This window comes from Mustelus asterias, chromosome 6, assembly GCF_964213995.1.
Source record: "Mustelus asterias chromosome 6, sMusAst1.hap1.1, whole genome shotgun sequence".
Taxonomy (NCBI): Eukaryota; Metazoa; Chordata; class Chondrichthyes; order Carcharhiniformes; family Triakidae; genus Mustelus; species Mustelus asterias.
In genome coordinates this window covers 95,510,931-95,538,350 of record NC_135806.1, presented here as the reverse complement: position 1 = coordinate 95,538,350, position 27,420 = coordinate 95,510,931, and the positions used below count along the sequence as shown (strand labels likewise).

Genomic DNA, 27,420 nt, shown 5'->3' with positions numbered 1-27,420 from the left:
CAGAACACTTGCCACTTGTGCAATTTGTCTTTTACTGTTGATAAAAACACCAATACATCCTTCATATGGAGAAGAAAGATTACCAGTAGAGCTTGGACTTTTTCTATAATGCCTTCTGTTGGACATATTCACACATACAGGACATACTTTGCGAACGTCTCTGCGTGAACCAGTGCCAGGGCTTTACGGTTTGGGAATCCTCGAGTCCATAACAATGGCCTTATTATCAAGACCTAATGTGCTTTTGGGTTCACCAGCAAGCTGAACTGAGCTGCCCTTTTCAATTTCTTTGTGTTGCCTATTTCTGAGGAATGGAACTTCTTTGTGATTATTGTTTTCAGGTTTATTTACTTTGTTCTTGTCATGTTCACTATCCACATGCAGTTTGAGGTAACATTAGAATTGCCTTTTAAGTGACTGATTTTCTTACAGTGGAGTTTCTGCTCATTTGCATCCATGTCTTGTGGCTTCAATGTTAATTTCTTCCCGCTCTTCTTCTTCAACACAGTTTTTTTTCCACAAGTTGTTACTTAATGCACTGAGATATTCACCTTCAGATTTAGTGTGACTCATGATATTACCTGTGTTAATGCCCTGAGTACCACGTGATTCATTTAGAAACTCCACCTCGGTTATTCTCTCTATATTGTCAGCTGCCATGACCTTGGTTAAATTGATGTTTGTCAAGTGTCCAACATACATTGTTTCCACTTTGTAAGTGTGACTCTGGACTCTGAAGAATACCACTTTTTCATTCCCAATTTTGCAGAGCAAAATCTTCTCAGAGTTTTTGCTAGGCTGGGGACGTAGATTACTTTATACTTTAATGTATGATGCAAGTCATTTTTAGATATCAGCACACATGTATCATCATTTTTTTTTGTGAAAACTTGGCTTAGCTCTTTGTTACCTATGTGCAATGCATCTTTAAATTTGAGATTTTCTGCTGTTGGCACAAGGTTATTAGGTTCCTGTAACCAAAACTCTCACAATCTTTCCCTACTGTTTTTAAAGAACCCCATGTTTCAGTTTCAGTGCTGTTTCACAACTCTGTGCAATATTCTCCAGAGTACCCTAAAGCTACTATTTTGAACAGATAGTTCTGTTTATGCATGATGCTGATTGTATTATGCAATAAAATTATTGCTCAAGTAAGGTTATCTGCAGATTGGGAATTGCTGTTTGACTGCCCAAGGTTGATAATTTTGCACTGATTGATGCTGAACTTTTAACCTTGACCATCTACAAACTTTTTTGATTTGATTTATTATTGTCACATGTATTAACATAGTGAAAAGTATTGTTTCTTGCACGCTATACAAAGCATACTGTTCATAGAGAAGGAAACGAGAGAGTGCATAATGTAGTGTTACAGTCATAGCTAGGGTGTTGAGAAAGGTCAACTTAATGCAAGGTAAGTCCATTCAAAAGTCTGACAGCAGCAGGGAAGAAGCTGTTCTCGAGACTTTGAACAATGACGAGTCAGTTGATCAGATTTAGTTTCTGGTGCTCCAGTTTCGTCCCACATCCAAAGACGTGCCGGTTCGTTGATTGGCCATGATATATTGTTCCTTAGTGTCAGGGCACCAGCAAGGTAAATACGTGGGGTTACAGAAATAGGGTCCAGATGGGATTGCTGTCGGTGCAGGCTCGATGGACTGAATAGCCTCCTTCTGCACTGCCGGGATTCTATGAAGCTCTTGTGAATTGTGGCTGCTGTGGCCAGACCTGGATCTGCCTTCAGCTATTTCTCTTTTGACCTTTTAAACAGATTTTCCCATTCAATCTGCGCCGCAAAGGGCTCATGTTGGGTGGTTCATCATTATCTTCATCTGTGTATTTACTGGATGGAGGTGACTTCCTCCAGCTGGAAAACAATCGGTCTTTGTTGAACTCTCCATTTTCCCAAGAATTAGCTGACTTCTTTGGTTAAAAGCTTTTATTTAAAATAAAATTAATTAAAGCCAAGATTCTTGATTGAATGAACAACACAAGACCAAAAATACCAATTTGGAACTATTAATAGTAGCTTCTTCAGCCATTTTGTTTTACTGCTTGAAGATTGCTTCAAAGTCTTGATCGAGTTATATATTAGGTTACGTAATCGTTGATTTTTGATTTATGTAATACTCAAACAACAGTAATGATTAATTGATTTCAGGTAATGTAAGTTTTAAGGTCTCATTTTGGCTAATGCAAACAGTTTTAGTTAAAAGTATGAGTATAAGACATTGCAAGATAACCCCATGAGATGGGAACACCAAGATCTTGAGGTATCTAGCCCTACTGTAAAGGGCTTTGGTCAAAACCAGAGTAAAACTGGTAGAAGAACGAGACTATTCTTCTTCACGAGGTGGCACAGCGGTTAGTACTGCTGCCTCACAGCGCCAGGGACTCGGGTTCAATTCCGGCCTCAGGTCACTGACTGTGCGGAGTCTACATGTTCTCCCTGTGTCTGTGTGGGTTTCCTCCAGGTACTCCGGTTTCCTCCCACAGTCCAAAGATGTGCGGGTTAGGCTGATTGGCCATGTCAAATTCTCCCTTGGTGTTGGGGATTAACCGAGTAAATATGTGGGGATATGGGAATAGGGCCTGGGTGGGATTGTGGTCGGTGCAGACTCGATCGGCTGAATGGCTTACTTCTGCACTGCAGGGACTCTATGGGTGATACCTGCTTCAAAAGGTCAGCAATGTGTTATTAAATAGAAGATATAATTAGAAATCAATTAAATCCACTGAGTGACATTGTGACCAATGGCCTGACAGTCAGTGGAGTGATAATCAGAAAAGAATATAAAACATGAAGTCTTGCAAGGTCTCATTGCGCAGACGTGACCCCAGAGGCAAAAGCAAATCAAGGGTTCTCCATGAATGGTTTCAACATCGGGTCCTGAGAGGGTATATGTCTTGTCTGCGACCTGTCTCTAACAGAATGTGCAACTGACTTAGAGCTGTAAAGTAGGTATCCGGAGTAAAATATCAAGTATAATTTTACTTCTTATTTTGCTTTCTAATAACCTTCCCTGAAATACAATCCCAGAATCCTGATAGCCAATTGGTTAAAGTCTCATCCGAACATCAGTTAAAAAGTCTTCTCTATACATGATTTAAGGGTGATTATGACCTATAATTATAATGCTATGGAATGTTAAGAGCAAGAAGATAAGATGTGAAGGAGTAGGACCTATCAAATGTGACGGTGGGAAAGTTTGTATAGAACCGGTAGAAATAGCAGAGGTACTCAATGAATACTTTACTTCAGTATTCACAGTGGAAAAGGATCTTGGTAGCTGCAGCGCAGACTTGCAGTGGACTGTAAAGATTGAGCATGTGGACATTAGGAAAGAGGATGTGTTGGAGCTTTTGAAAAGCATCAAGTTAGATAAATCGCCGGGACTGGATGGGATGTACCCCAGGTTACTGTGGGAGGCGAGGGAAGAGATTGCTGAGCCTCTGGCGATGATCTTTGCATCATCAATGGAGACGGGAGAGGTTCCGGAGGATTGGAGGATTGCGGATGTGGTTCCGTTATTCAAGAAAGGGAGAAGAGATAGCCCGGGAAGTTATAGACCAGTGCGTCTAACCTCAGTGGTTGGTAAGTTGATGGAGAAGATCCTGAGAGGCAGGATTTATGAACATCTGGAGAGGAATAGTATATCAGAAATAGCCAGCACGGCTTTGTCCAAGGCAAATCATGCCTTACGAGCCTAATTGAATTTTTTGAAGATGTAACTAGACACATAGACGAGGGAAGAGCAGTAGATGTAGTTTATATGGATTTCAGCAAGGCGTTTGATAAGGTGCCCCATGCAAGGCTTATTGAGAAAGTGAAGGGGCATGGGATACAAGGGGACATTGCCCTGTGGATTCAGAACTGACTTGCCCACAGAAGGCAAAGAGGGGTTGTGGATAGGTCTTTTTCAGCATGGAGGTCGGTCACCAGTGGAGTGCCCCAGGGATCTGTTCTGGGACCCTTGCTCTTTGTGATTTTTATAAATGACCTGGATGAGGAAGTGGAAGGATGGGTTGGCAAGTTTGCTGATGACACAAAGGTTGGTGGTGTTGTGGATAGTGTAGAGGGATGTCAGCAGTTGCAACGAGACATAGATAAGATGCAAGACTGGGCGGAGAAGTGGCAGATGGACTTCAACCCAGATAAGTGTGTGGTGGTTCATTTTGGCAGGTCGAATAGGATGAAAGAATATAATATTAAGGGTAAGACGCTTGGCAGTGTGGAAGATCAGAAGGATCTTGGGGTCCGGGTTCATAGGACACTCAAAGCAGCGTCGCAGGTAGAGGCTGTGGTTAAGAAGGCGTATGGAATACTGGCCTTCATCAATAGAGCAATTGAGCTTAGAAATCGGGAGATAATGCTGCAGCTGTATAGGACCCTGGTCAGACCCCACCTGGAGTACTGTGCCCAGTTCTGGTCGCCTCATTACAGAAAGGATGTGAAAGCCATAGAAAGGGTGCAGAGGAGATTTACAAGGATGTTGCCTGGATTAGGTGGCATGCCTTATGAGGATAGGTTGAGAAAGCTACGTCTTTTCTCCTCGGAGAAGCGAAGGATGAGAGGTGACCTGATAGAGGTGTATAAGATGTTGAGAGGTATTGATAGAGTGGATTCTCAGAGGCTTTTACCCAGGGCTGAAATGGTTGCCACAAGAGGTCACAGGTTTAGGGTGCTGGGGAGTAGGTACAGAGGAGATGTTAGGGATAAGTTTTTCACTCAGAGGGTGTGGGTGTGTGGAATCGGCTGCCGGTAGTGGTGGTGGAGGCGGATTCGATAGGGTCTTTTAAGAGACTTTTGGATAAGTTCATGGAAGTTAGTAAGATAGAGGGTTATAGGTAAGCCTAGTAGGTAGGGCCATGTTCGGTGCAACTTGTGGGCCGAAGGGCCTGTTTGTGCTGTAGCTTTTCTATGTTCTATAATTAATTTATTATCTGCAGTATCACCGGCAATCAAGAACGGAGAGAGAGAAAACAAGGAGGCATAGGTCAATTAGCCTGACATCTGTCATCTGGAAAAGGCTGAAATCTATTACTGGGAGTCTTAAAAATGTACTTAGAAACGAATAGTATGATCAGGCTGAGTGAACATGGTAGTATGAAAGCAAATCGTACTTGACAAATTTAACGGCGTTTCTTGCTGATGTAACTAGTCGGTTAGATAAAAGGGGAGGTCAGTAGGTCTGGTATACTTGGATTTCCAAGAGGCATTTGATAAGTAGCCACATTAAGGGTTAATATGCAACATGAGGGCTAATGTAATTGGGAATAATATGTTAGCATGGATGGAGAGTTGGTTAGCGGACAGGAATTAGACAGGAATAAGAGCGTAACATCCACTGTTCCTGTTTCAGATTCCAGCATCCGCAGTATTTTGCTCATCTTTTAATTTTATCTCATCTCGAGTTTGCTGTGCGAGTTATTCATAGAGGATTGGATTTAAGGGTTGGGGATAACATGCCTCCATTTATACAGGGGGAAATCAAAATATAAAAACCTCTCTGTTTACAGACGGGTAGTGAGAGGAGAAATCAGGGCAGATTAAATTACCCTCCCACCTATCCATAACAGGCTGAGTTAATTGGGCATACACTCTGACGTTTAAAAGAACGAGAGGTGATTTAATTGAAACATACAAGATTCTAAAGGGGCTTGACAGATTAGACACGTAGAGGTTGTATACCCACCTGGGGAATATAGAGCACAGATGAACAATCTCAAGATAACATATTGATCACAAAGGACTGAGATAAGGAGAAATTTTATTGCTCTGAAAATTGTGAATCTTTGGAATTCTCTACCCGAGAGTGTTGTGAGTGCCCCATTAATTGAATATATTCAAGGTTGAAAGAAATAAATTTTAATCTCAAGAAATCAAGGGAATATGGGAGCAGGTGAGAAAGTGGAGTTGGGGCAGATCAGCCACGATTGTATTTAATGGCAGAGAAAGTTCAAAGAGCTGTATGGCCCAGTCCTACTCCTATTCTTTATGTTCTTAGAAGAACAAGGGCAACAGGCACATGGGAACACCATCCCTTCCAAGTTACATTCCATCATGACTTGGAAATATATCACCATGCCTCCATCGTTGCTGGATCCAAATCTTGGAACTTCATATTTAACAGTACTGAGTTGTACATACACCAACACCACATGGAATGCAGAGGTTCAAAAATGCAGCTCACCACCACCTTCTGAAGGGCAATAAATGCTGGCTTCGCCAGTGATGCTCACATCACAGGGACTAATAAAACAAAATTCAAAGCAACCACAACTGTCAACTACACATCATTGTTTGAGATTGCCTCTGTTGTATTTCATTTGCAGGCACAGAAATGTTGAATCTGTTCCAAAATAAAACTGAAAAAGCACTCTTGAAATTCAATGTAATGTTGCATAATTTATGTTAAATTACTTCCCATGCTCTCTGTTACTTAACAATTTCCCATTTCTTGGCCCTACCTGCCTCCATTTCACCATGGACTAAGAATCTCATTACACCTCCATTTAGAAACATGGAAACCCTACAGTGCAGAGGAGGCCATTCGGCCCATCGAGTCTGCACCGACCACAATCCCACCCAGGCCCTACCCCCACATATTTTACCCGCTAATCCCTCTAACCTACGCATCCCAGGACTCTAAGGGACAATTTTTAACCTGGTCAATCAACCTAACCCGCACATCTTTGGACTGTGGGAGGAAACCGGAGCACCCGGAGGAAACCCACGCAGACACGAGGAGAATGTGCAAACTCCACACAGACAGTGACCCGAGCCGGGAATCGAACCCGGGATCCTGGAGCTGTGAAGCAGCAGTGCTAACCACTGTGCTACCGTGCCGCCCTATTTCTTACCAGAAGGTCCAAGGATTCTCCACTTCTTCTCTGAATGGAGATCCAAGCAGTCTTGATCCACCAGCACCATGCTCCATTTGGCTGGACATGTTTTCGTATTGAATAACTTTTCCACTTCTTCCAATTAAATGTGTTATTGTTCCCATATGGGTCTAGCCACGTGTGTCTTTTTGTAGGATACGTAGAACAATCCTTGCTCCAGACTTACCCAGGCTCCCACCTTCATTACTTTTTGCTGTGCATTGATGTGTATCAGCACTGTTGCTTGCTCTCACCCTAGACTGAAAAAAATTACCAACATTGCTTTCAGGTTCCACCCTACTCTCACCTTTTCACATGGATCATGAGTGACTCTTCACTTTCCTTCTCGGCTTCTCGTCATTTTTTTGGGAATGGCTAACAACGAATATTCACTATGAACCCACCAACTCCCACAACACCCTGTTTCCTGCAAGGACTCCATTCCATTCTCCCAGTTTCTGTCCACTGCATCTGTCATGATGATGCAATCTTCCATACCATACTTTGGATACATCTTCCCATATCCTCATTGAGGACTCCTGCCACCATAGTTGGCAGTGCCCTTGACCACGTCCATCCCATTTCCTACACTTCTGCTCTTACTCCTAGCCCAACCCCATCACAACCATGACAGGGCCCTTCTTGTGCTCATCTTCCACTCCATAGGCCACTGTATTCAATTAATTATGCTCTGCCATTTCTTGCCACCGCGAGACATACCTTTCCCTACCTGTGTTCAGCATTCCAAAGGGACCATTTTTTCCACAGCATGCTGATCCACTCTGCAATCATCCCCACAACGCCCTCTCTTTCTCATGGCATCTTTCCATGAAAGCACAGGAGGTGCAACACCTGCTATTTTACTGGCTATCACCTCACCATCCAAGGCTTCAAATGCTCCTTCCAGGTAAAAGTAATTTGAATGCAATCTGTTCTACACTGGCGAGGATATTAGTGAGAAATATTTGCAGAAACAGTGAAAACTTAGACCTCTCATTCATTAAACAACAAATTTTTGAAAGTATTCATAAAGTAGAAGAAAGATAATAAAACATTGCAAAGAACAATCTTATACTTTGGCAAATTAACAGTAAGCACTTAAAATCATAGAATAATAGTGCAGAAGGAGGTCATTCGTCTCATCAAGCCTGCACCGACACAATCCTACCCAGGCCCTATCTCCATAACCCCACGAATTGTTGGAGAAGATTACTAGAGATAGGATATATGCGCATTTAGAACTGAATAATCTCATTAGCGATAGATAGCATGGTTTTGTACGAGGGAGGTCATGCCTCACAAATTTGGTTGAGTTTTTTGAGGAGGTGACAAAAAGGATTGACGAGGGAAGGGCCGTGGATGTCGTCTATATGGATTTTAGTAAAGCGGTCCCTCATGGCAGGCTGGTGCAAAAGGTTAAATTTCACGGGATAAAAGGTGAGCTAGCTAGATGGGCGGAGAACTGGCTTAGCCATAGAAGACAGAGGGTAACAGTGGAGGGGTCTTTTTCTGGTTGGAGGTTTGTGACTAGTGGTGTTCCGCAGGGCTCTGTACTGGGATCTCTGCGGTTTGTGATATATATAAATGATTTGGAGGAAGATGTAGCTGGTGTGATCAGTAAGTTTGCGGACGACACAAAGATTGCTGGAGTTGTGGATAGTGATGAACATTGTCAGAGAATACAGCAGGATATAGATAGGCTGGAACATTGGGCAGAGAAATGGCAGATGGAATTTAATCCAGATAAGTGCAAAGTGATGCATTTTGGTAGATCTAATGTAAGGGGGAGCTATACAATAAATGGCAGAACCATCAGGAGTATAGACACACAGAGGGACCTGGGTGTACAAGTCCACAGATCCTTAAAGGTGGCAGCACAGGTGGAGAGGGTCGTGAAGAAGGCATATGGCATGCTTGCCTTTATTTAACCGGGGCATAGAATATAAAAGTTGGCATATGATGTTGCAGCTGTATAGAACGTTGGTTAGGCCGCATTTGAAATACTGCGTCCAGTTCTGGTCGCCACACTACCAGAAGGACGTGGAGGCTTTGGAGAGAGTACCGAAAAGGTATACCAGGATGTTGCCTGGTATGGAGGGTCTTAGCAATGGCGAGAGATTGGGTAAACTGGGGTTGTTCTCCCTGGAAAGACAGAGGATGAGGGGCGACCTAATAGTGGTGTATAAAATTATGATCGGCATAGATAGGGTGAACAGTGGGAAGCTTTTTCTCAGGTCGGAGGTGACGAACACAAGGGGTCATGGGTTCAAGGTGAGGGGGGCAAGGTTCAACACAGATGTCAGGGGGACGTCTTTTACACAGAGGGTGGTGGGGGCCTGGAATGCACTGCCAAGCAAGGCGATTGAGGCGGACACGCTGGGATCGTTTAAGACTTATCTAGATAGCCACATGAACAGACTGGGAATAGAGGGATACAAACGAATGGTCTAGTTGGGCACATGAGCGGCACAGGCTCGGAGGGCCGAAGGGCCTGTTCCTGTGCTGTATTGTTCTTTGTTCTTGTTCTTTGAATGCTCGTCCCACTGACGCTAAGGGGCAATTTAGCATGGCCAATCAACTTAACCCGCACATCTTTGGACTGTGGGAGGAAACCGGAGCGCCTGGAGGAAACTCATGCAGACATGGGGACAATGTGAAAACTCCACACAGACAGTGACCCAAGGCCGGAACTGAACCCAGGAGCCTGGCACTGTGAGGCAGCAGCGCTAACCACTGTGCCATTGTACCGTCCTCAAAGACTGAAAACTCAAAAATTTCTGCTTCCTCCATAATCCTAAACCCTGCTGAGACTCCCAGTTCCCAAACAACAATCATAAACCTATTGGTCAAATCAAGCCAGTGATTACCACACCACACAGCTTTGTGACCAGGACGTGGGAATAGTCTTCGGTTCAGCGAAAAAAATGAACTTTTGCACAAACTGGTCTTTGCCTTCAGCATTTTATCTCTAGCCAAGTTGTTTCCTGAGGATGCTTTTTTGCTGCCTTCAGCCGCTAATCTCTGGTTGAACTTGTTCCTGGGGATGGCTGCCTCTCTCTCTTGCTTCTTCAACACCTCATCTGAGAATTCCTTCCTGGTTCACAGCACTCGGATTACAAATTGCATCAATTGCAAAGAAGATCCTATTCTTTCCTTTCTCTTAGCTGCTGCTCAGACATGGTTTACAAAATACATGGTAGTTTAATATTACTTGTGCCAAAAAATAATAGCATCCTATCATTTTATGACAACTTCAAAAGGACAAAGACAGGTTGATGGAATGGGTGAACAACTGACAAATGAAATTTAATGCTGAGAAGTATGAAGTGATCCATTTCAGCAAAAAGAACAAAGGCAACACAATACTAAAGAGAGTGCAGAAGCAAAAGAATCTGGGTGTATATGTGCACAAATCATTGAAGATACTAGGGCAGGTTGAGAGCATAGTTAATAAAGCATATGGAATCCTGGGATTTATAAACTGGGGCATAGAGTGAAAAAGCAAGGAATTTATAATAAATCTTTATAAAACAATGGAGTATTGTGTTCTAGGCACCCGATTTTAGAGGAGATATGAAGGCATTGGAAAGGGTGCAGAAAAGATTCATGAGAATATTTCAGGGATGAAAAACGTCAGTTGCATTGATAGGTTGGAGAAGCTGGGGCAGTTCTCCTTGGAGAAGAATAGGTTGAGAGGAGATTTGGTGGAGGTGTTCACAATCATTATAGGTCTGGACAGAATAGATAGAGAGAAACTGTTCCCATGAATGGAATGATCAAGAACCAGCAGATGCCAAAATAAGGTGATTAGCAAACAAAGCAATAGCAATGCGGAAAGTTTTTCTCACAGCACATGTTTAGAATCCAAAATGCACTGTCTGAGTATGTGGTGGAGGTAGATTCAATTGTGGCTTCCAAAAGATAATTGGATATTTATCTGGTGAAAAAAATGCAGGGCGCCATGAAAAAAGTGGGGGAGTTTGACGAGAAAGATTGTTCTTGCAGAGAGCCAGCATAGATCGAACAACCAAATGGCCTCCACTGTGCTTATCTGTTTTATGATTTTTTAATCTATTCATTACACAATTATGAGGCACCTCCTTTTGAAAATCCAGATAATTTTTACTGAATTACCATTGTTATGATACTGGACCAAACTCCCAAATTTTGCAGCGATCCATTTAGGGACCAGTAACATTTTCTTTAAAGTAGGCAAAACTCGAGATCTCAGGTACAAAGAACAATACAGCACCGGAACAGGCCCGTCTATCCCTCTTTTCGCCTCCCATTCATGTGTCTATCAAGATACACCTTGAACTTTGCTAACGTGCCTGCTTCCACAATCACCACTGACAGTGCATTCCAGGCACCCACCACCCTCTTTCCCCACAGGTCTCCCCTAAACATTCCCCCTCGCACCTTGAACCTGTTCCCTCTTGTAGTCGACTCTTCCACCCTGGGAAAAAGCCTCTGACTATCTACCCTATCTATGCCTCTGATAATTTTGTAGACATTTATCAGGTCGCCCCTTCAGCCTCCATCTTTTCAATGAAAACAATCCACCCTTCATCCATCACTGATCGTTATGCCTATAATTGTCAGGACTCTATGCTTTGGAGTTCCCACTCTACAAGTTTCTTCACCTTCATGGTGTTCCTTCAAACCCATCTCTGGCCACGTTTTTGGTCACCTGCTCCTAATGTCATCATCTTAGGCCCAGCAGTAATTTTTCTCCGAGTATGTTTCTATGCAACTCCTCGAGGCATTTTTTGTATTAAAGATATAAAAACGCAAGTTGATTTTGCTGTCCTAAAAGCATTTATGTAGCAAGTTCACAACCTCAAGACATACCAAAGCCTTTCATACAAAATTCAATATTTTTGATGTTGGTTCACTTTAATAGTGCCAATTTACACAATCTCACAAACAACAATATAATAAATGACCAGTTAATCTGTTATCAGAAAGTGTTGATTGAAGGAAATATGTTGGTCACGAGACCAGAAGAATTCCCTGTATATGTATAGTGCTGTGGGATTTTTTATGTCCATCAGGGCATGAATATAGGTTTTCGACTTAATGACTCATTCGAACCACGGAACCATTGGTGCACTAATTCCTCAGTCCAGCTGCAGGGTAAACGCTGTATGCCTAATTGTGGCTCTCAGTGTGCAAGAGCAAATACTCGGAAATGCACATTGTAATATACTCTGCATCAAATAATTACTCAATAAAACATACAAACTTCTGGAACCAAATAAAATGAAATAGTAACTTAAAAAATACAGATATTAGAATGTCATTCTGGAATTGCTGGTGTATGTAATCAATTAAAACATAACATGCCACATAGTGAATAACCTACCACACAGCATTCTGCTTCAGATTCTCATCAATGTCACCAAGAGTTTGGCGCAATTCCATTTCCCCTGGTATATTGTCCAAGAGGCAACCTGAGCAAGAATAATCCAACAGGTAATCTCCTTCCCATGCCATCACCGATACCTGGAAACAATAGTTAAAGCAATGGTTTAACAGTGCTCTTAACATAAAATAAATCCATTTATCTAAAATCCAATTAAAATAACATAACGCATTTTAAATACTAATATAATAGTAGAAAATGCTTGAGAAATTCAGCCTCTGTCATGAGAGAGGAAGTTGATGTTAAAGGTTGATGACCTTTCAACAGACTAAAAAATGTTAGAAATGAAAAGCCTTTAAGCAAATATAAAGTCAGGGAAAAGGGGCAGGAAAAGAAGAAAAGGGTGAACTCTGATAGGATGGAGGACAGTAGTATTTAAAATACAAAAGTGACAATAGGGCAAGACAAGAGAAGCTGATAGAAACACAACAGGCTTACATGATAGAGTCTTGCATGACCTCAGGATGTCCCAAACCTTTACTACCAAAGAGTTACTTTGAAATGCAGCAAACTTTGGTGGGAGTTGTTTATAGGCCACTAAACAGTAGTGATAGTGTAGGGCATGGTATTAATTAGGAGATTAGAGAACTATGTAGCATGGGTAATAAAGTAATCATCATGGGTGTCTTCAATCTGTACAAAGAGTGAGTAAACTTAATAAGCATTAATGCTGCGGAGCATGAGTTTTTGGAGTGTGTCAGGGATGGTTTTCTAGAGCAGTATATTGAGGAACATGCTATTTTAGATCTAGTATTATCATAGAATCATAGAATCCTACAGTGCAGAAGGAGACGATTCGGCCCATCGAGTCTGCACCGACCACAATCCCACCCAGGCCCTATTACTATAACCCCACATATTTACCCTGCCAATGCCCTAACACTAGGGTCAATGTAGCAAGGCCAATCAACCTAACCCGCACATCTTTCGGACTGTGGGAGGAAACCGGAGCACCCGGAGGAAACCCACGCAGACACGGGGCGAACACGCAGACTCCACACAGACAGCGATCCAAGGCTGGAACTGAACCCGGGTCCCTGGCGCTGCAAGGCAGTAGTTCTAACTACCGTGTTGTTAGAACGGCTAAATAATAATCTTGGTGTAAAAGGCTAAATAATAATCTTGATGTAAAAAGAATCTTTAGGGATGAGTGACCATAATATGATAGATTTTTTACATTACGTTTGAAAGTGAGGTAGTTCAATCTGAATCCAGGATGTAAGGTATCAGGGCTAATTGGCTGAACTGGGAATTGAGAAAACACATTAAAGGATACAATGGTACATAGACAATGAATAGTATTTTAAAAGTATTGTATAATTTACAGCAACTAATTATTCCTTAATTGCCCAAAAAACAAAAAGTAAAGTCAGTTAACCATGGCTAGGAAAAGAAGTTAAGGATTGTACAAGATTAAAAGAAAAGGCCTTTAGCTTGAGAATTGGGAGCATTTAGAATACAGCAAAGGAGGACAAAGAAACTGATAAAGAAAGGAAATATAATAGGAATGTAAATTAGCAAAAAAACAAACAGGTAAAAGCTTTTATAGGTATGTAAAAAGGAAACATTTGGCTAAGAAAAACATGGGTCCATTACAGGCAGGGTCAGAGAAAAATGATATGGGGAATGGAGAAATTGCAAAGAAGCTAAATTACTTTGTCTATCTTCATTGTAGATGATACAATAAATCTCCCCGAATTAGAGGACCAGGGAAATGAGAAATTGAAGGGAATCAGTATTAGAAGATAGTGTTGGAGAAATTAATTGGACTGAAGGTTGGTAAATCCCCAGAACCTGATTTCTACATCCCAGAGTATTGAAAGAAGTAGCCATGGAGATAGTGGATGCATTGGTGATCATCTTCTAAACTTCTACAGATTCTGGAATGGGTCCTGCAGATCCGAAAAGCAAATGTGGGAGAGAAAAAACAGGAATCTGCAGGCCTAGAATCTATTATAAAGGATGTGATAAATGGACATTTGGATAATGGATAATAATCGGGCATAGTCAACATGGATTATAAAAGGGATATCATGTTTGATGAACCTGTCAACTTTTTCTGAGAATATTACTAACAGAATTTATGAAGAGGAGCCAGTGGATATAGTATACCTGGATTATCAGAAGGCTGTCGATAAAGTCCCACATAGGAGGTTGGCAAAATTAAAGCACATGGAGATAGAAGGTAATATACTGACATGGACTAAGGATTGGCTAACAGGCAGAAAACAGAGAGTATGAATAAATGAGTCAATCTTGCATTGGCAGGTTACTCCTAAACAGTGATTGGAGCCTATTCGGTAGGCCTGCCAATGGACAAAGCACCTCTTAGTCTATTACCACTAGTGTTTTCCTATAGTCAACCCCAATGAGGTCTTCATTCGAGTCCCTTGCAACAACACAACTCCTCCTCAAGGAATTCACATGATGACTGGCATATCTGCTTCACCTGGCTGCAGCCTACTCTGTCCAATGACTTGCCACGTGCTGATCCCAACTCTCATTTGCCTCTAGCTTTTATACATGCCCGAATCTGAGCTATTGGCTGCAAGTGTGATGTCAAGTAATGGTGCCTGCTCTTCACTCTCATGGGTATGCTTTCTCCTGATTCTTTAGAGGTTGAATAGGTTCATGACTATCAGAAAGCAAAAAAGTATTAAGTGGTGGAAGGGTGAGGGGTGGGATGGGAAATTGGGTTGGGGAGGAAAGTAGGTGTCTGACAGTCACTCCGCCTGTAGTTTCTATTTTATGGCACATTTCAAGATGAGGGTGAGGAGTGAGCAGAGAAGGTGCACAAGGCAGCAATTTAACATCATCTTCCAATGGCCTCTGCAGTGCAGGGTACCACAGGTTCAATGGTGGCAATGGTCCCAACGATTCTATGGATTGCCTCATTGAGGGTGCTGAACCAAAGTTATTTTCCAGCAGCTTGCAATGCATTGCTGTAGCTTACCTTTTATACGAACTGCCCACTTGCAAAAGGAAGTCTACCTGAAGTAAGTGATAACATGGCCCCCTGGTAGTGCAGAATCCGCCAGCAACATTCCAGATGGCAGTCCAGCACAGGAGTCAATCAGAATTATGCTACAATCATGGAAATGACATGGGGCACCAATTTTTGTGCAATCCGCTTTATTTGGAAGAGAATTACAGACTCTAATAGCACAGAAGGAGCCCATTCAAATCATCATGTCTGCACCAGCATCTTTTGGAAATGCAAGATTTTTTTCTATCCTTTGCAATTTTTCAACTTAACATCCTTCTAAATTTTCAGTAACTTTACCCCATTGGCCAAACAAAATTCACCAGCTTAAACAATACATCCAATGGTGGCTTGACATCACTTCAAAACGCTAAAAAACCTTGAAGCCTTAAATCTAAACTATTCTTCAGCAAAATATTTTTACACATTAAACCAAAACCACCTGTCAATCACCAAGATTTTTGATTTTTTTGGTCTGAGAGCAATCATATAATTAACAGCTTCCCTGTTTTGTTTTCAGAATTCGGTTAAAAGAAAGCATGTTACTGCGTGTATTCAGTTAACCTTTGGATGGTTTAAATAGCAGGTTTGTTCTAAATAAATGGATAAAACTGTTGTTAGTTGATTCATGATAATTGCAAAAAGAAATATTAGTTCAATAATGCACAATTTTGAAAGACATACAGAGCATATCTATAGCAAATAATTTTGATTTATATTTTCAAATGAAATAGTGTGTTCGTTTGGAAAGCCATGTTTATCCTCAAAAGGCTTTATCTTTAAAGGGTTTAAATGACAGTTCTTGAGAATTGCACTTAAAGCAATTTATAGTATTATTCAAAAGGGAATTAAAGTGGTATACAAGAACTCTGGCTTTAAATATATTAAGTAACTACCAATGCAATGGACAGCAGAAACAGAAAATCATCCTTCTTTGCTATTTCTGTAATTTTCATAGCTAAATAAAAAATCTTAGCTCCAAAACATTGCATACTATGCATTTCCAGTTATAATTATTTATCACGATAAAGCATATTGCCAAAAATTAACCAGTTGTACTGGGCGTTTTGGATGTACAATATAAACACTTATCACAACTCAAGTGCCAGATAATGGAGGGTGTCAGTGTCAATTTCATTTTCACACACTCAGTTTCCTCCATCTATCCTGATTTTAATAATCCCTGTCAAATCACAAAGTCCACATTACCTTCTTGACATTGGAGCCTTCAACGGAGAGAAAAGAGCTCAACATTCATTTAACTGCTACAAAAGAAAGCTGTCTAGCTGGACAAATATTATTTTCACACTTGACAAGCCTTACAGTTAACCAAGTTTTTTTCAAACTGAAGCTGCCAACATATTGATATGAGTGACTTGTTCGGTGCTGATCCTCTCAATGGATTAGTTACTCGACAATTGCATTTGTACTTTTAAAAGCTGAAAAAACTAGTTGTACAAAAAGAGATATGTCACCTTCAGAAGCATCAGAAATGAGGTTTAAATAAAAAATAAGATCAAACACTTCTGCAGACAAGAGAAATTACAGAGTGAAAAGATGTAGAATTTGCAAAGATATACATATGGTTACTGAATAGGTAATAAAACAACATATTTATTACAGTTGTTCCCAGGCTGGCAGGACTTTATGTATTGCCCATCCCTAATTGCCCTGAGCATATTAAGAGTTAATCATGTATTGTGAGATGGAATCACATGCACGCCAGGGCCAGGGTAGACAGAGGTTCCACTCAGAGGGACAGTAGTGAATCAGCCAAGCTTAAGACAATCGGCAGCTTTAATTTTTTTCCTAAAATGAGTTGCTAGCGCATAAAAGCACCAGACTTAGTTAATTAAATTTGTCATGGTGTAGGGGGATCCACTTTCTCCTTTAGAGACCTTCCCCATTCTCAAGTTTGTGATACCAGATTCACAAGTGCATGACTTAAACAGAATGACAAATAAGACAAGTTTCTTCTGATAATTCACAATCGTCTTAGGTGAGTTACCCACAGCTCTGTGAGGGTTTGCATTCAGCAATCACAAAATACAGTTACAACTACAGTTACGTTACCTGGAATTCTGCCCTGTAAGAGGCTAAATCCCAAACTGTTCCTAACTTAGAGTACCTAACTTTATAGTTAGTCACTTCTCAATTGGTCTTCTGATGGCAGTGAAATTGACCAGACCCTACAGACTTCCTTGACTGCTCTACAATTTCTGTTCTGCTGCTGGTTTGGCCAACTCATTCCCCAAATTTGGCAATACTGCAAACCTTCAATTCTGATTTGAAATTTACAATCTCAAAGTTTTTTTTAAGTTTATTTATTAGTCACAGGTAAGGTTTACATTAACACTGTAATGAATTTACTGTGAAATTCCCCCAGTCACCACAGTCCAGTGTCTGTTCAGGTCAATGCACCTAACCAGCACGTCTTTCATGCTGTGGGAGGAAACCGGAGCACCCGGAGGAAACCCACGTAGACACAGGGAGAATGTGCAACCTCCACACACAGATTGACCCAAGCTGGGAATTGAATCCAGGTTCCGCCACATCCTTGCTATACCTTATTTTTTAAAAAGTGTTTTCTGTGAAAGACATAAGTCATCTATTTCCTGCTGATAATCAACCTCAAGAATGCCAGTCTTTCATACCTCTCATGCTTGTATTTGTACCACATTGGAGCTGATCTCCTTCCATTGTCTGGTTCTTCACGTCATCAGGCACTTATTTCATCCCCCAGTGTAGGTGCAGGACACATGTTTATTGTTCTTTTCTTCTCAATTGAGCTATGTAATTGCTTGCTCCGACCGAAATGTTTAACTCCAGAAGAACCTCAAAGGAGTTAACTTATTGTTACACTTCAATGGTAAGATTTCAACTCTCAATCTCTGGATTGCTCATCCAATGTAAGAAGTCTCACAACTTCAGGTTAAAGTCCAACAGGTTTATTTGGTAGCACAAGCCACAAGCTTTCGGAGCGCTGCTCCTTCATCAGGTGAGTGGGAGTTGTGTTCACAAACAGGGCATATAAAGACACAAACAAATCCGTTGTCGTAGCGGATGAATGAACGGACAACGGATGAATGAACACCGTTCGACAATCACCAGGCAAGACTGTTCTCTTCCTGTGGGGGAGCACTTCAGCGGTCACGGGCATTCAGCCTCTGATCTTCGGGTAAGCGTTCTCCAAGGTGGACTTCATGACACACGACAGCGCAGAGTCGCTGAGCAGAAACTGATAGCCAAGTTCCGCACACATGAGGATGGCCTAAACCGGGATGTTGGGTTTATGTCACACTATCAGTAACCCCCACAGCTTGCCTCCTGGACTTGCTGGCTGTCCTGTCTGGAAACAATACACATCTCTTTAACTTGTGCTTAATGCTCCCTCCACTCACATTGTCTGTATCTTTAAGACCTGGTTGGCTGTAGAGATTTACATTCTAATCAGTATTCTGTAACTTGATTTTGTGTCTCTGTGCCCTGTTTGAGAGCAGATTTCCACTCCATCTGAAGAAGGAGCAGCGCTCCGAAAGCTAATGGTATTTGCTACCAAATAAACCTGGTGGACTTTAACCTGGTGTTGTTAAAACTCTTACTGTGTTTACCCCAGTCCAACGCCGGCATCTCCACATCATAATAGGAGTATCAACAGGTATTTAAAAGAATAACTAAAGTGAGTGCTGTAGAGAGTCTGGATAACTAATAATGGAAAACAAGGAAACGGTAAATGCATTGAACAGTTACTTGGTGTTTGTCTTCACTGTAGAAGATTTAGAAAATTTCCCAATGATAACTGAAAAATCAAGAGATGAAAGAGAGAGAGGTATCACCATCACCTAGGAAAAAGGTACTGGGAGAACCTAAAGGCTGACAAGTCCCCACGACCTGATGGCCTGGCCTTAAAAGAAGGCTGCAGTTATAGGAGAGGCATTAGTTATAATCTTTCAAAATTCCTTGGATTCTGGAAGAGTCCCAGTGAATTGAAAAGTAACAAGCAGGATATCTTTATTCAAGAAAGGAGGGAGACAGAAAGCAGGAAATGATGAGTCATTTAGCTTAACATCTATCAAGGGGAAATTGCTAAAATCCATTACTGAGATTCTGGCAGGGAATTTAGACAAACATAATGGGATCAGGGAGAGCCAATGTAGTTTTATGAAAGGGTAATCATGTTTACCTAATTTATTTGAGTTAGAACATAGAACATAGAAAAGCTACAGCACAAACAGGCCCTTCGGCCCACAAGTTGCACCGAACATGGCCCTACCTACTAGGCTTACCTATAACCCTCTATCTTACTAACTTCCACGAACTTATCCAAAAGCCTCTAAAAAGACCCTATCAAATCCGCCCCCACCACCACTACCGGCAGCCCATTCCACGCACCCACCACCATCTGAGTGAAAGACTTACCCCTAACATCTCCTCTGTACCTACTCCCCAGCACCCTAAACCTGTGACCTCTTGTGGCAACCATTTCAGCCCTGGGTAAAAGCCTCTGAGAATCCACTCTATCAATACCTCTCAACATCTTATACACCTCTATCAGGTCACCTCTCATCCTTCGCTTCTCCGAGGAGAAAAGACCTAGCTTTCTCAACCTATCCTCATAAGGCATGCCACCTAATCCAGGCAACATCCTTGTAAATCTCCTCTGCACCCTTTCTATGGCTTCCACATCCTTTCTGTAATGAGGCGACCAGAACTGGGCACAGTACTCCAGGTGGGGTCTGACCAGGGTCCTATACAGCTGCAGCATTATCTCCCGATTTCTAAACTCAATTGCTCTATTGATGAAGGCCAGTATTCCATACGCCTTCTTAACCACAGCCTCTACCTGCGACGCTGCTTTGAGCGTCCTATGAACCCGGACCCCAAGATCCTTCTGATCTTCCACACTGCCAAGCGTCTTACCCTTAATATTATATTCTTTCATCCTATTCGACCTGCCAAAATGAACCACTTATCTGGGCTGAAGTCCATCTGCCACTTCTCCGCCCAGTCTTGCATCTTATTTGTGTCTCGTTGCAACTGCTGACATCCCTCTACACTATCTACAACACCACCAACCTTTGTGTCATCAGCAAACTTGCCAACCCATCCTTCCATTTCCTCATCCAGGTCATTTATAAAAATCACAAAGAGCAAGAGTCCCAGAACAGATCCCTGGGGCACTCCACTGGTGACCGACCTCCATGCTGAAAAAGACCCATCTACAACCCCTCTTTGCCTTCTGTGGGCAAGCCAGTTCTGAATCCACAAGGCAATGTCCCCTTGTATCCCATGCCCCTTCACTTTCTCAATAAGCCTTGCATGGGGCACCTTATCAAACGCCTTGCTGAAATCCATATATACTATATCTACCGCTCTTCCCTCGTCTATGTGTCTAGTTACATCTTCAAAAAATTCAATTAGGCTCGTAAGGCATGATCTGCCTTGGACAAAACCATTCTGGCTATTTCTGATCATACTATTCCTCTCCAGATGTTCATAAATCCTGCCTCTCAGGATCTTCTCCATCAGCTTACCAACCACTGAAGTTAGACTCACTGGTCTATAACTTCCCGGGCTATCTCTTCTCCCTTTCTTGAATAACGGAACCACACCCGCAATCCTCCAATCCTCCGGAACCTCTCCCGTCTCCATTGATGATGCAAAGATCATCGCCAGAGGCTCAGCAATCTCTTCCCTCACCTCCCTCAGTAACCTGGGGTACATCCCATCTGGTCCCGGCGATTTATCTAACTTGATGCTTTTCAAAAGCTCCAACACATCCGCTTTCCTAATGTCCACATGCTCAATCTTTACAGTCCACTGCAAGTCTGCACTGCAACTACCAAGATCCTTTTCCACTGTGAATACTGAAGTAAAGTATTTCTTTGAGAAAGTAACAAATAATGTGGACAAAGGGGAACCTGTAGATTTGGTGTACTTGGACTTTCAAAATGCATTTCAAGGTGCCACATCGAAGGTTGTCATGCAAAATAAGAGCTCATGGTATAGGAGGTAATATTTTAGCATGGTTAAAGGATTCATTCAATAACAGCAAAGCGAATGGTCATCTTCAGGTTGGCAAGTTTGAACTACTGGAATGCCATAGGGGCTGGGCCCTCAACTGGTAGTGTAGGTAGTGCAGCAGTCTCCTGTGGCTATTCCCCTTTCAAACAGGTATACCGTTTTGGATACTGTTGAGGGGGATAGCCTGTCAGGGGAAGATACCAGCAGCAGCCAGGCCTGTGGCACCACACCTGGTTCTGCTGTAGAGCAGGGTCGGGCAAAGAGCAAGCAAGCTGTACTAATAGGGGACTCGCTAGTTAGAGGCACAGATAGGCGTTTCTGTGGCTGCGATTGAGACTCCAGGATGGTGTGTTGCCTCCCTGGTGCCACAGTCAAGGACGTCTCTGAGCGGTTGCAGGACATTTTTAAGGGGGAGGGTGAGCAACCAGAGGTCATTGTACATATTGGTACCAACGACATAGGTAGGAAAAGGGATGAGGTCCTGAAGTGTGAATATAGAGAGTTAGGCAGAAGGCTAAAGTGCAGGACCTTGAAGGTAGTAATTTCTGGACGACTACCGGTGCCACGTGCTAGTGAGAGTAGGAATAGGAGGATGAGGCAGATGAACGTGTGGCTTGAGAGCTGGCAAGGGGGCAGGGATTTAGATTTTTGGATCATTGGGATCTCTTCTGGAGAAGGGGTGACCTGTTCAAGAGGGACGGGTTACACCTGAACTGGAGGTGGACTAATATCCTGGCGGGGAGATTTGCTAGAGCCACTCGGGAGGGTTTGGCAGGGGAATGGGACCCAAAGCAATAGGGAACAGAAGAGAAGGTTGAGGACAGCACAGAGGTTAAAGAGAGCGCATTAAGTAGTAAAGGCAGTGTCAGTAATCCTAGTACCAGACAGATCAGGCAAAAGCAGAGCAGAGAGCAAGGGAAGTCACGATTAAACTGCATTTATTTCAATGCAAGAAGCCTGATGGGCAAGGCAGATGAACTCAGGGCATGGATGGGTACATGGGACTGGGATATTATAGCAATTACTGAAACATGGCTAAGGGAGGGACAGGACTGGCAGCTCAATGTTCCAGGGTACAAATCAGGAGGTAAGAGAGGAGGGGGAGTTGCACTTTCGATTAGGGAAAATGTGGAGTTGCCGGCGTTGGACTGGGGTAGGCACAGTAATAGTCTCACAACACCAGGTTCAAGTCCAACAGGTTTATTTGGTCGCATGAGCTTTCGGAGCACTGCCCCTTCATCAGGTGAGTGAAGAGTTCCGTTCACAAACAGGGCATATATAGACACAAACTCAATTACAAGATAATGGTTGAAATGCGAGTCTTAACAGGTAATCAAGTCTTTACAGGTGCAGACAATGTGAGTGGAGAGAGGTTAAAGAGGTGTGAATTGTCTCCTGCCAAGACAGTTAGTGAGATTTTGCAAGCATTAGGGAAAACATCACGGTAAATATACTGAGAGGGGATATATCAGCCACTGAGTCTATATGGGTAGAACTGAGAAATAAGAAGGGGGAATTCACTTTGATAGGGTTGTACTATTGGCCCCCAAATTGAGGTGCAAATATGTAAGGAGATTACAGATAGCGCCAAGAAAAATAAGGTGGTAATAGTAGGGGATTTTAACTTTCCCAATATTGACTGGGACAGCCATAGTATTAGAGGATTGGATGGAGAGAAATTTGTTGAGTGTATTCAGGAGGAATTTCTCATTCAATATGTGGATGGCCCAACTAGAGAGGGGGCAAAACTTGACCTCCTCTTGGGAAATAAGGAAGGACAAGTGACAGAAGTGTTAGTGAGGGATCATTTTGGGACTAGTGACCATAATTCTATTAGTTTTAAGATACCCATCGAAAATGATAGGTCGGGCCCAAAAGCTAAAATTCTAAATTGGGGCAAGGCCAATTTTGATGGTATCAGGCAGGAACTTTCAAAAGTTAATTTGGGGAGTCTGTGGGAAGGCAAAGGGCGTCTGGTAAGTGGAACACTTTCAAAAGTGTGTTAACCAGGGTTCAGGGTAAACACATTCCTCTTAGAGTGAAGGGAAAGGCTGGTAGAAGTAGGGAACCCTGGATGACTCGGGATATTGAGGCCCTGGTCAAGAAGAAGAAGGAGGCACATGACATGCATAGGCAGCTGGGATCAAGTGAATCCCTTGAAGAGTATGGGGAGTGTAGGAATAGAGTTAAGAGAGAAATCAGGAGGGCAAAAAGGGGACACAAGATTGTTTTGGCAGATAAGGCAAAGGAGAATCCAAAAAGCTTCTACAAATACAGAAAGGCCAGAAGAGAACTAGGGAGAGAGTAGGGCCTCTTAAGGATCAACAAGGTCATCTATGTGCGGATCCACAAGAGATGGGTGAGATCCTAAATGAATATTTCTCATTGGTATTCACTGTTGAGAAAAGCATGGATGCTAGGGAACTTGGGGAAATAAATAATGATGTCTTGAGGAGTGCACATATTACAGAGGAGGTGGTGCTGGAAGTCTTAAAGCGCATCAAGGTAGATAAATCCCCAGGACCTGATGAAGTGTATTCCAGGACATTGTGGGAGGCTCGGGAGGAAATTGCGGGAGCCTTAGCAGAGATATTTGAATCATCGGTAGTCACAGGTGAGGTGCCTGAAGATTGGAGGGTGGCAAATGTTGTGCCTTTGTTTAAAAAGGGCGGCAGGGAAAAGCCTGGAAACTACAGGCCGGTGAGCCTCACATGTGTGGTGGGTAAGTTGTTGGAGGGTATTTTGAGAGAGAGGATCTACAGGCATTTAGAGACACAAGGACTGATTAGGGACGGTCAGCATGGCTTTGTGAGTGGAAAATCATATCTCACAAATTTGATTGAGTTTTTTGAAGGGGTAACCAAGGTAGATGAGGGCAGGGCTGTTGATGTTGTCGACATGGACTTTAGCAAGGCCTTTGACAAGGTACCGCATGGTAGGTTGTTGCATAAGGTTAAATCTCACGTGATCCAGGGTGTGGTAGCTAAATGGATACAAAATTGGCTTGATGACAGAAGACTGGAGGCTGGAGATGGTTATTTTTCAAACTGGAGACCTGTGACCAGTGGTGTGCCTCAGGGATCGGTGCTGGGTCCACTGTTATTTGTCATTCATATTAATGATTTGGATGGGAATATAGGAGGCATGGTTAGTAAGTTTGCAGATGACACCAAGATTGGTGACATAGTGGATAGTGAAGGTGGTTATCTCGGATTGCAACAGGATCTTGATCAATTGGGCCAGTGGGCTGACGAATGGCAGATAGAGTTTAATTTAGATAAATGCGAGGTGATGCATTTCGGTCGGTCGAACCAGGGCAGAACTTACTTAGTTAATGGTAGGGCGTTGGGGAGAGTTACAGAACAAAGAGATCTAGGGGTACAGGTTCATAGCTCCTTGAAAGTGGAGTCATAGGTGGACAGAGTGGTGAAGAAGACATTCAGCATGCTTGGTTTCATAAGAACATAAGAAATAGGAGCAGGTGTAGGCCATCTGGCCCTTCGAGCCTGCCCCGCCATTCAACAAGATCATGGCTGATCTGAAGCGAATCAGTTCCACTTACCCGCCTGCTCCCCATATCCCCTCATTCCCTTATCGATCAGAAAACTCATTGGTCAGAACATTGAATACAGGAGTTGGGACATCTTGTTGAAGTTGGACAAGACATTGGTAAGGCCACACTTGGAATACTGTGTACAGTTCTGATCACCCTATTATAGAAAGGATATTATTAAACTAGAAAGAGTGCAGAAGAGATTTACTAGGATGCTACCGAGACTTGATGTTTTGAGTTATAAGGAGAGGCTGGGTAGACTGGGACTTTTTTCTCTGTAGCGTAGAAGGCTGAGGGGTGATCTTATACAGGTCTATATAAAATAATGAGGGGCATAGATCAGTTAGATAGTCAATATCTTTTCCCAAAGGTAGGGGAGTCTAAAACTAGAGGGCATAGGTTTAAGGTGAGAGGGGAGAGATACAAAAGGGTCCGGAGGGGCAATTCTTTCACACAGAGGGTGGTGGGTGTCTGGAACAAGCTACCAGAGGTAGTAGTGGAGGCAGGTACAATTTTGTCTTTTAAAAAGCATTTAGACAGTTACATGGGTAAAATGGGTATAGAGGGATATGGGCCAAATGCGGGCAATTGGGACTAGCTTAGGGGTTTTAAAAAAAAAGGGTGGCATGGACAAGTTGGGCCAAAGGGCCTGTTTCTATGCTGTAAACCTCTGTGACTCAACTGGTAACAACCTATATCAATGACTTGAATGAGGGGACCAAATGCATGATAGCTAAATTTGCCAATGATACCAATACAAATAGAGGGGCAGTCTGCAAAGGTTAATTGAGTGAGCAAAAAAATAGCTGATGGAACACAATGTGGGAAAATATGAACTTATCCTTGGCATGAAGAAAGAAAAACAGTATACCATTTAAGTGGAGAGAGACTGCAGAACTCAGTGATACAGAGGGACCTGGGTGTCCTGGTACATAAATCACAAAAATGCATGCAGGTACAGCAAGCGAAGGTAAATGGAATGTTGGCATTCATTATAAAGGGGAATGGAATATACAAGTTTTACTATGGTTGTGCAGGGCCTTGGTGAGACCACATCTTGAGAACTGTGTAACGTTCTGGTCTCTTAATTTGAAAAAGGATATAACTGCATTAGCAGCAGTTCAGAGAAGATTCACTTGACTCATTCCTCAGATGAAGGGTATATTTTATGAAGAAAGGTTGAACAGGATGGAAGAAGAATGTGCAGGATAGAAGGCAGGGGAATGGAACTATGTGAATTTTTCTTCAGACGCAGATGCAGGCACGGTGGGTCAAATTGCCGCCTCCTGCGTGGTAACAATTCTGCGATACTGTGAGAGTCCAGAAAGAAAATAAGGGAATCCATGTTTTAACAGCACATGCAGTTCTGATTCTGATAATAAATCGTACTGTTTCTCCCCAAGAGCTTTACAATGGTGATGAAGAGGGTGAAAACAAGAAACAATGCTTTCAGGTTTGAAACTTTCTGCAGCAGCATTTTAAATTGGAGATTAAAAGAACTCACTTATACGATAAGCCTGTTAGTAGATACACATTGAGGCACTCCATCTTGGGATTAGCAAGAGACCTGCATGATCTACACAAAAACTGATCTTTCAAAATTAACGATCTAATTAAAAATCAAATCTCAGTTCATTGCGAGGAGTTTTTCTTCGGAATGAATGCAATTGTGGATCCTTGATCACACAATCACTGCATTGCTGATCAAGATGGCAGTACCGATGCCCAATCTATTGCCTTCTGATGTGCAGAATCAACAGCTGTATGCCTACATTGGCAAAAGTGGCTGTGATTTTCCATAGGTGCATTCTCTCCAAACAGGGAATACAAAAAATTTCTCTTAGTGACAAACCACCGACATTTCACAAGACCTTTGAAATGCTGTCTCATTCAAAAGACACTAGAACAAATGCTGCCCTCATATCCGGAGAACATGACACAAAAGATCAGCAAATGGTTGCAGTCATGTACATGATTCCTATGAATACCAACAATGTTCTTGAATTGTCTGCTGACCGTCTCACCGATAGCAGCAAACTGAAAGATGATATATGGAAGCTGCATGTAGGCCTGACTGAGCCCGCAGTCATGCATCAACGGTGACAAATACCATTCACATCAGAAAGCAGGCATAGAAGGAACTTCAACATCAATCAAATTGAATCATCTCCCATAAACATCTCTGTGTTACAGCCCAGAAGATGCCACACATCCCTCGCATGAAACCCTGAAATGAGCCATTGGTGTGAAAATGTAGGGCCAGTCGCCTTAAGAGCGACTGGTATTGGGTTCTCTCCAAATACATGGAGCTGCAGATTTTGTTGAAGGAGTGTAAACAGTTCAGTGAATGCCTTCACCATCTCTGGCATTGGCGCTCTGACATTAGAAGGTAATTAGTGCCAGTTCAGAACTGGTACTAATGTGTCAATGCTCTTCAGCGATGATAACGATCCTGCTTGCGTTCCTCCTAACTTGCCTTCTGCATGGTTGGCGCTGGCTGATGGCCTCGTGGCCAATATTGTTGTGTGATCACAGCCTGCCTCTGGCAAA

The 27,420-nt window shown here is 42.5% G+C and overlaps 1 protein-coding gene across 1 annotated transcript in view; it reads right to left on the bottom strand.

The window, feature by feature from the left end:
- Positions 1-27,420, bottom strand: part of kiaa0825 (KIAA0825 ortholog) — a 406,047-nt gene that overhangs the window by 353,649 nt on the left and 24,978 nt on the right. The window contains exon 2 of the mRNA XM_078214786.1: positions 12,251-12,390. Within this exon, the coding sequence (XP_078070912.1) occupies positions 12,251-12,381 (131 nt within the window). The 5' untranslated portion in view covers positions 12,382-12,390. The remainder of the gene's footprint in view (positions 1-12,250; positions 12,391-27,420) is intronic.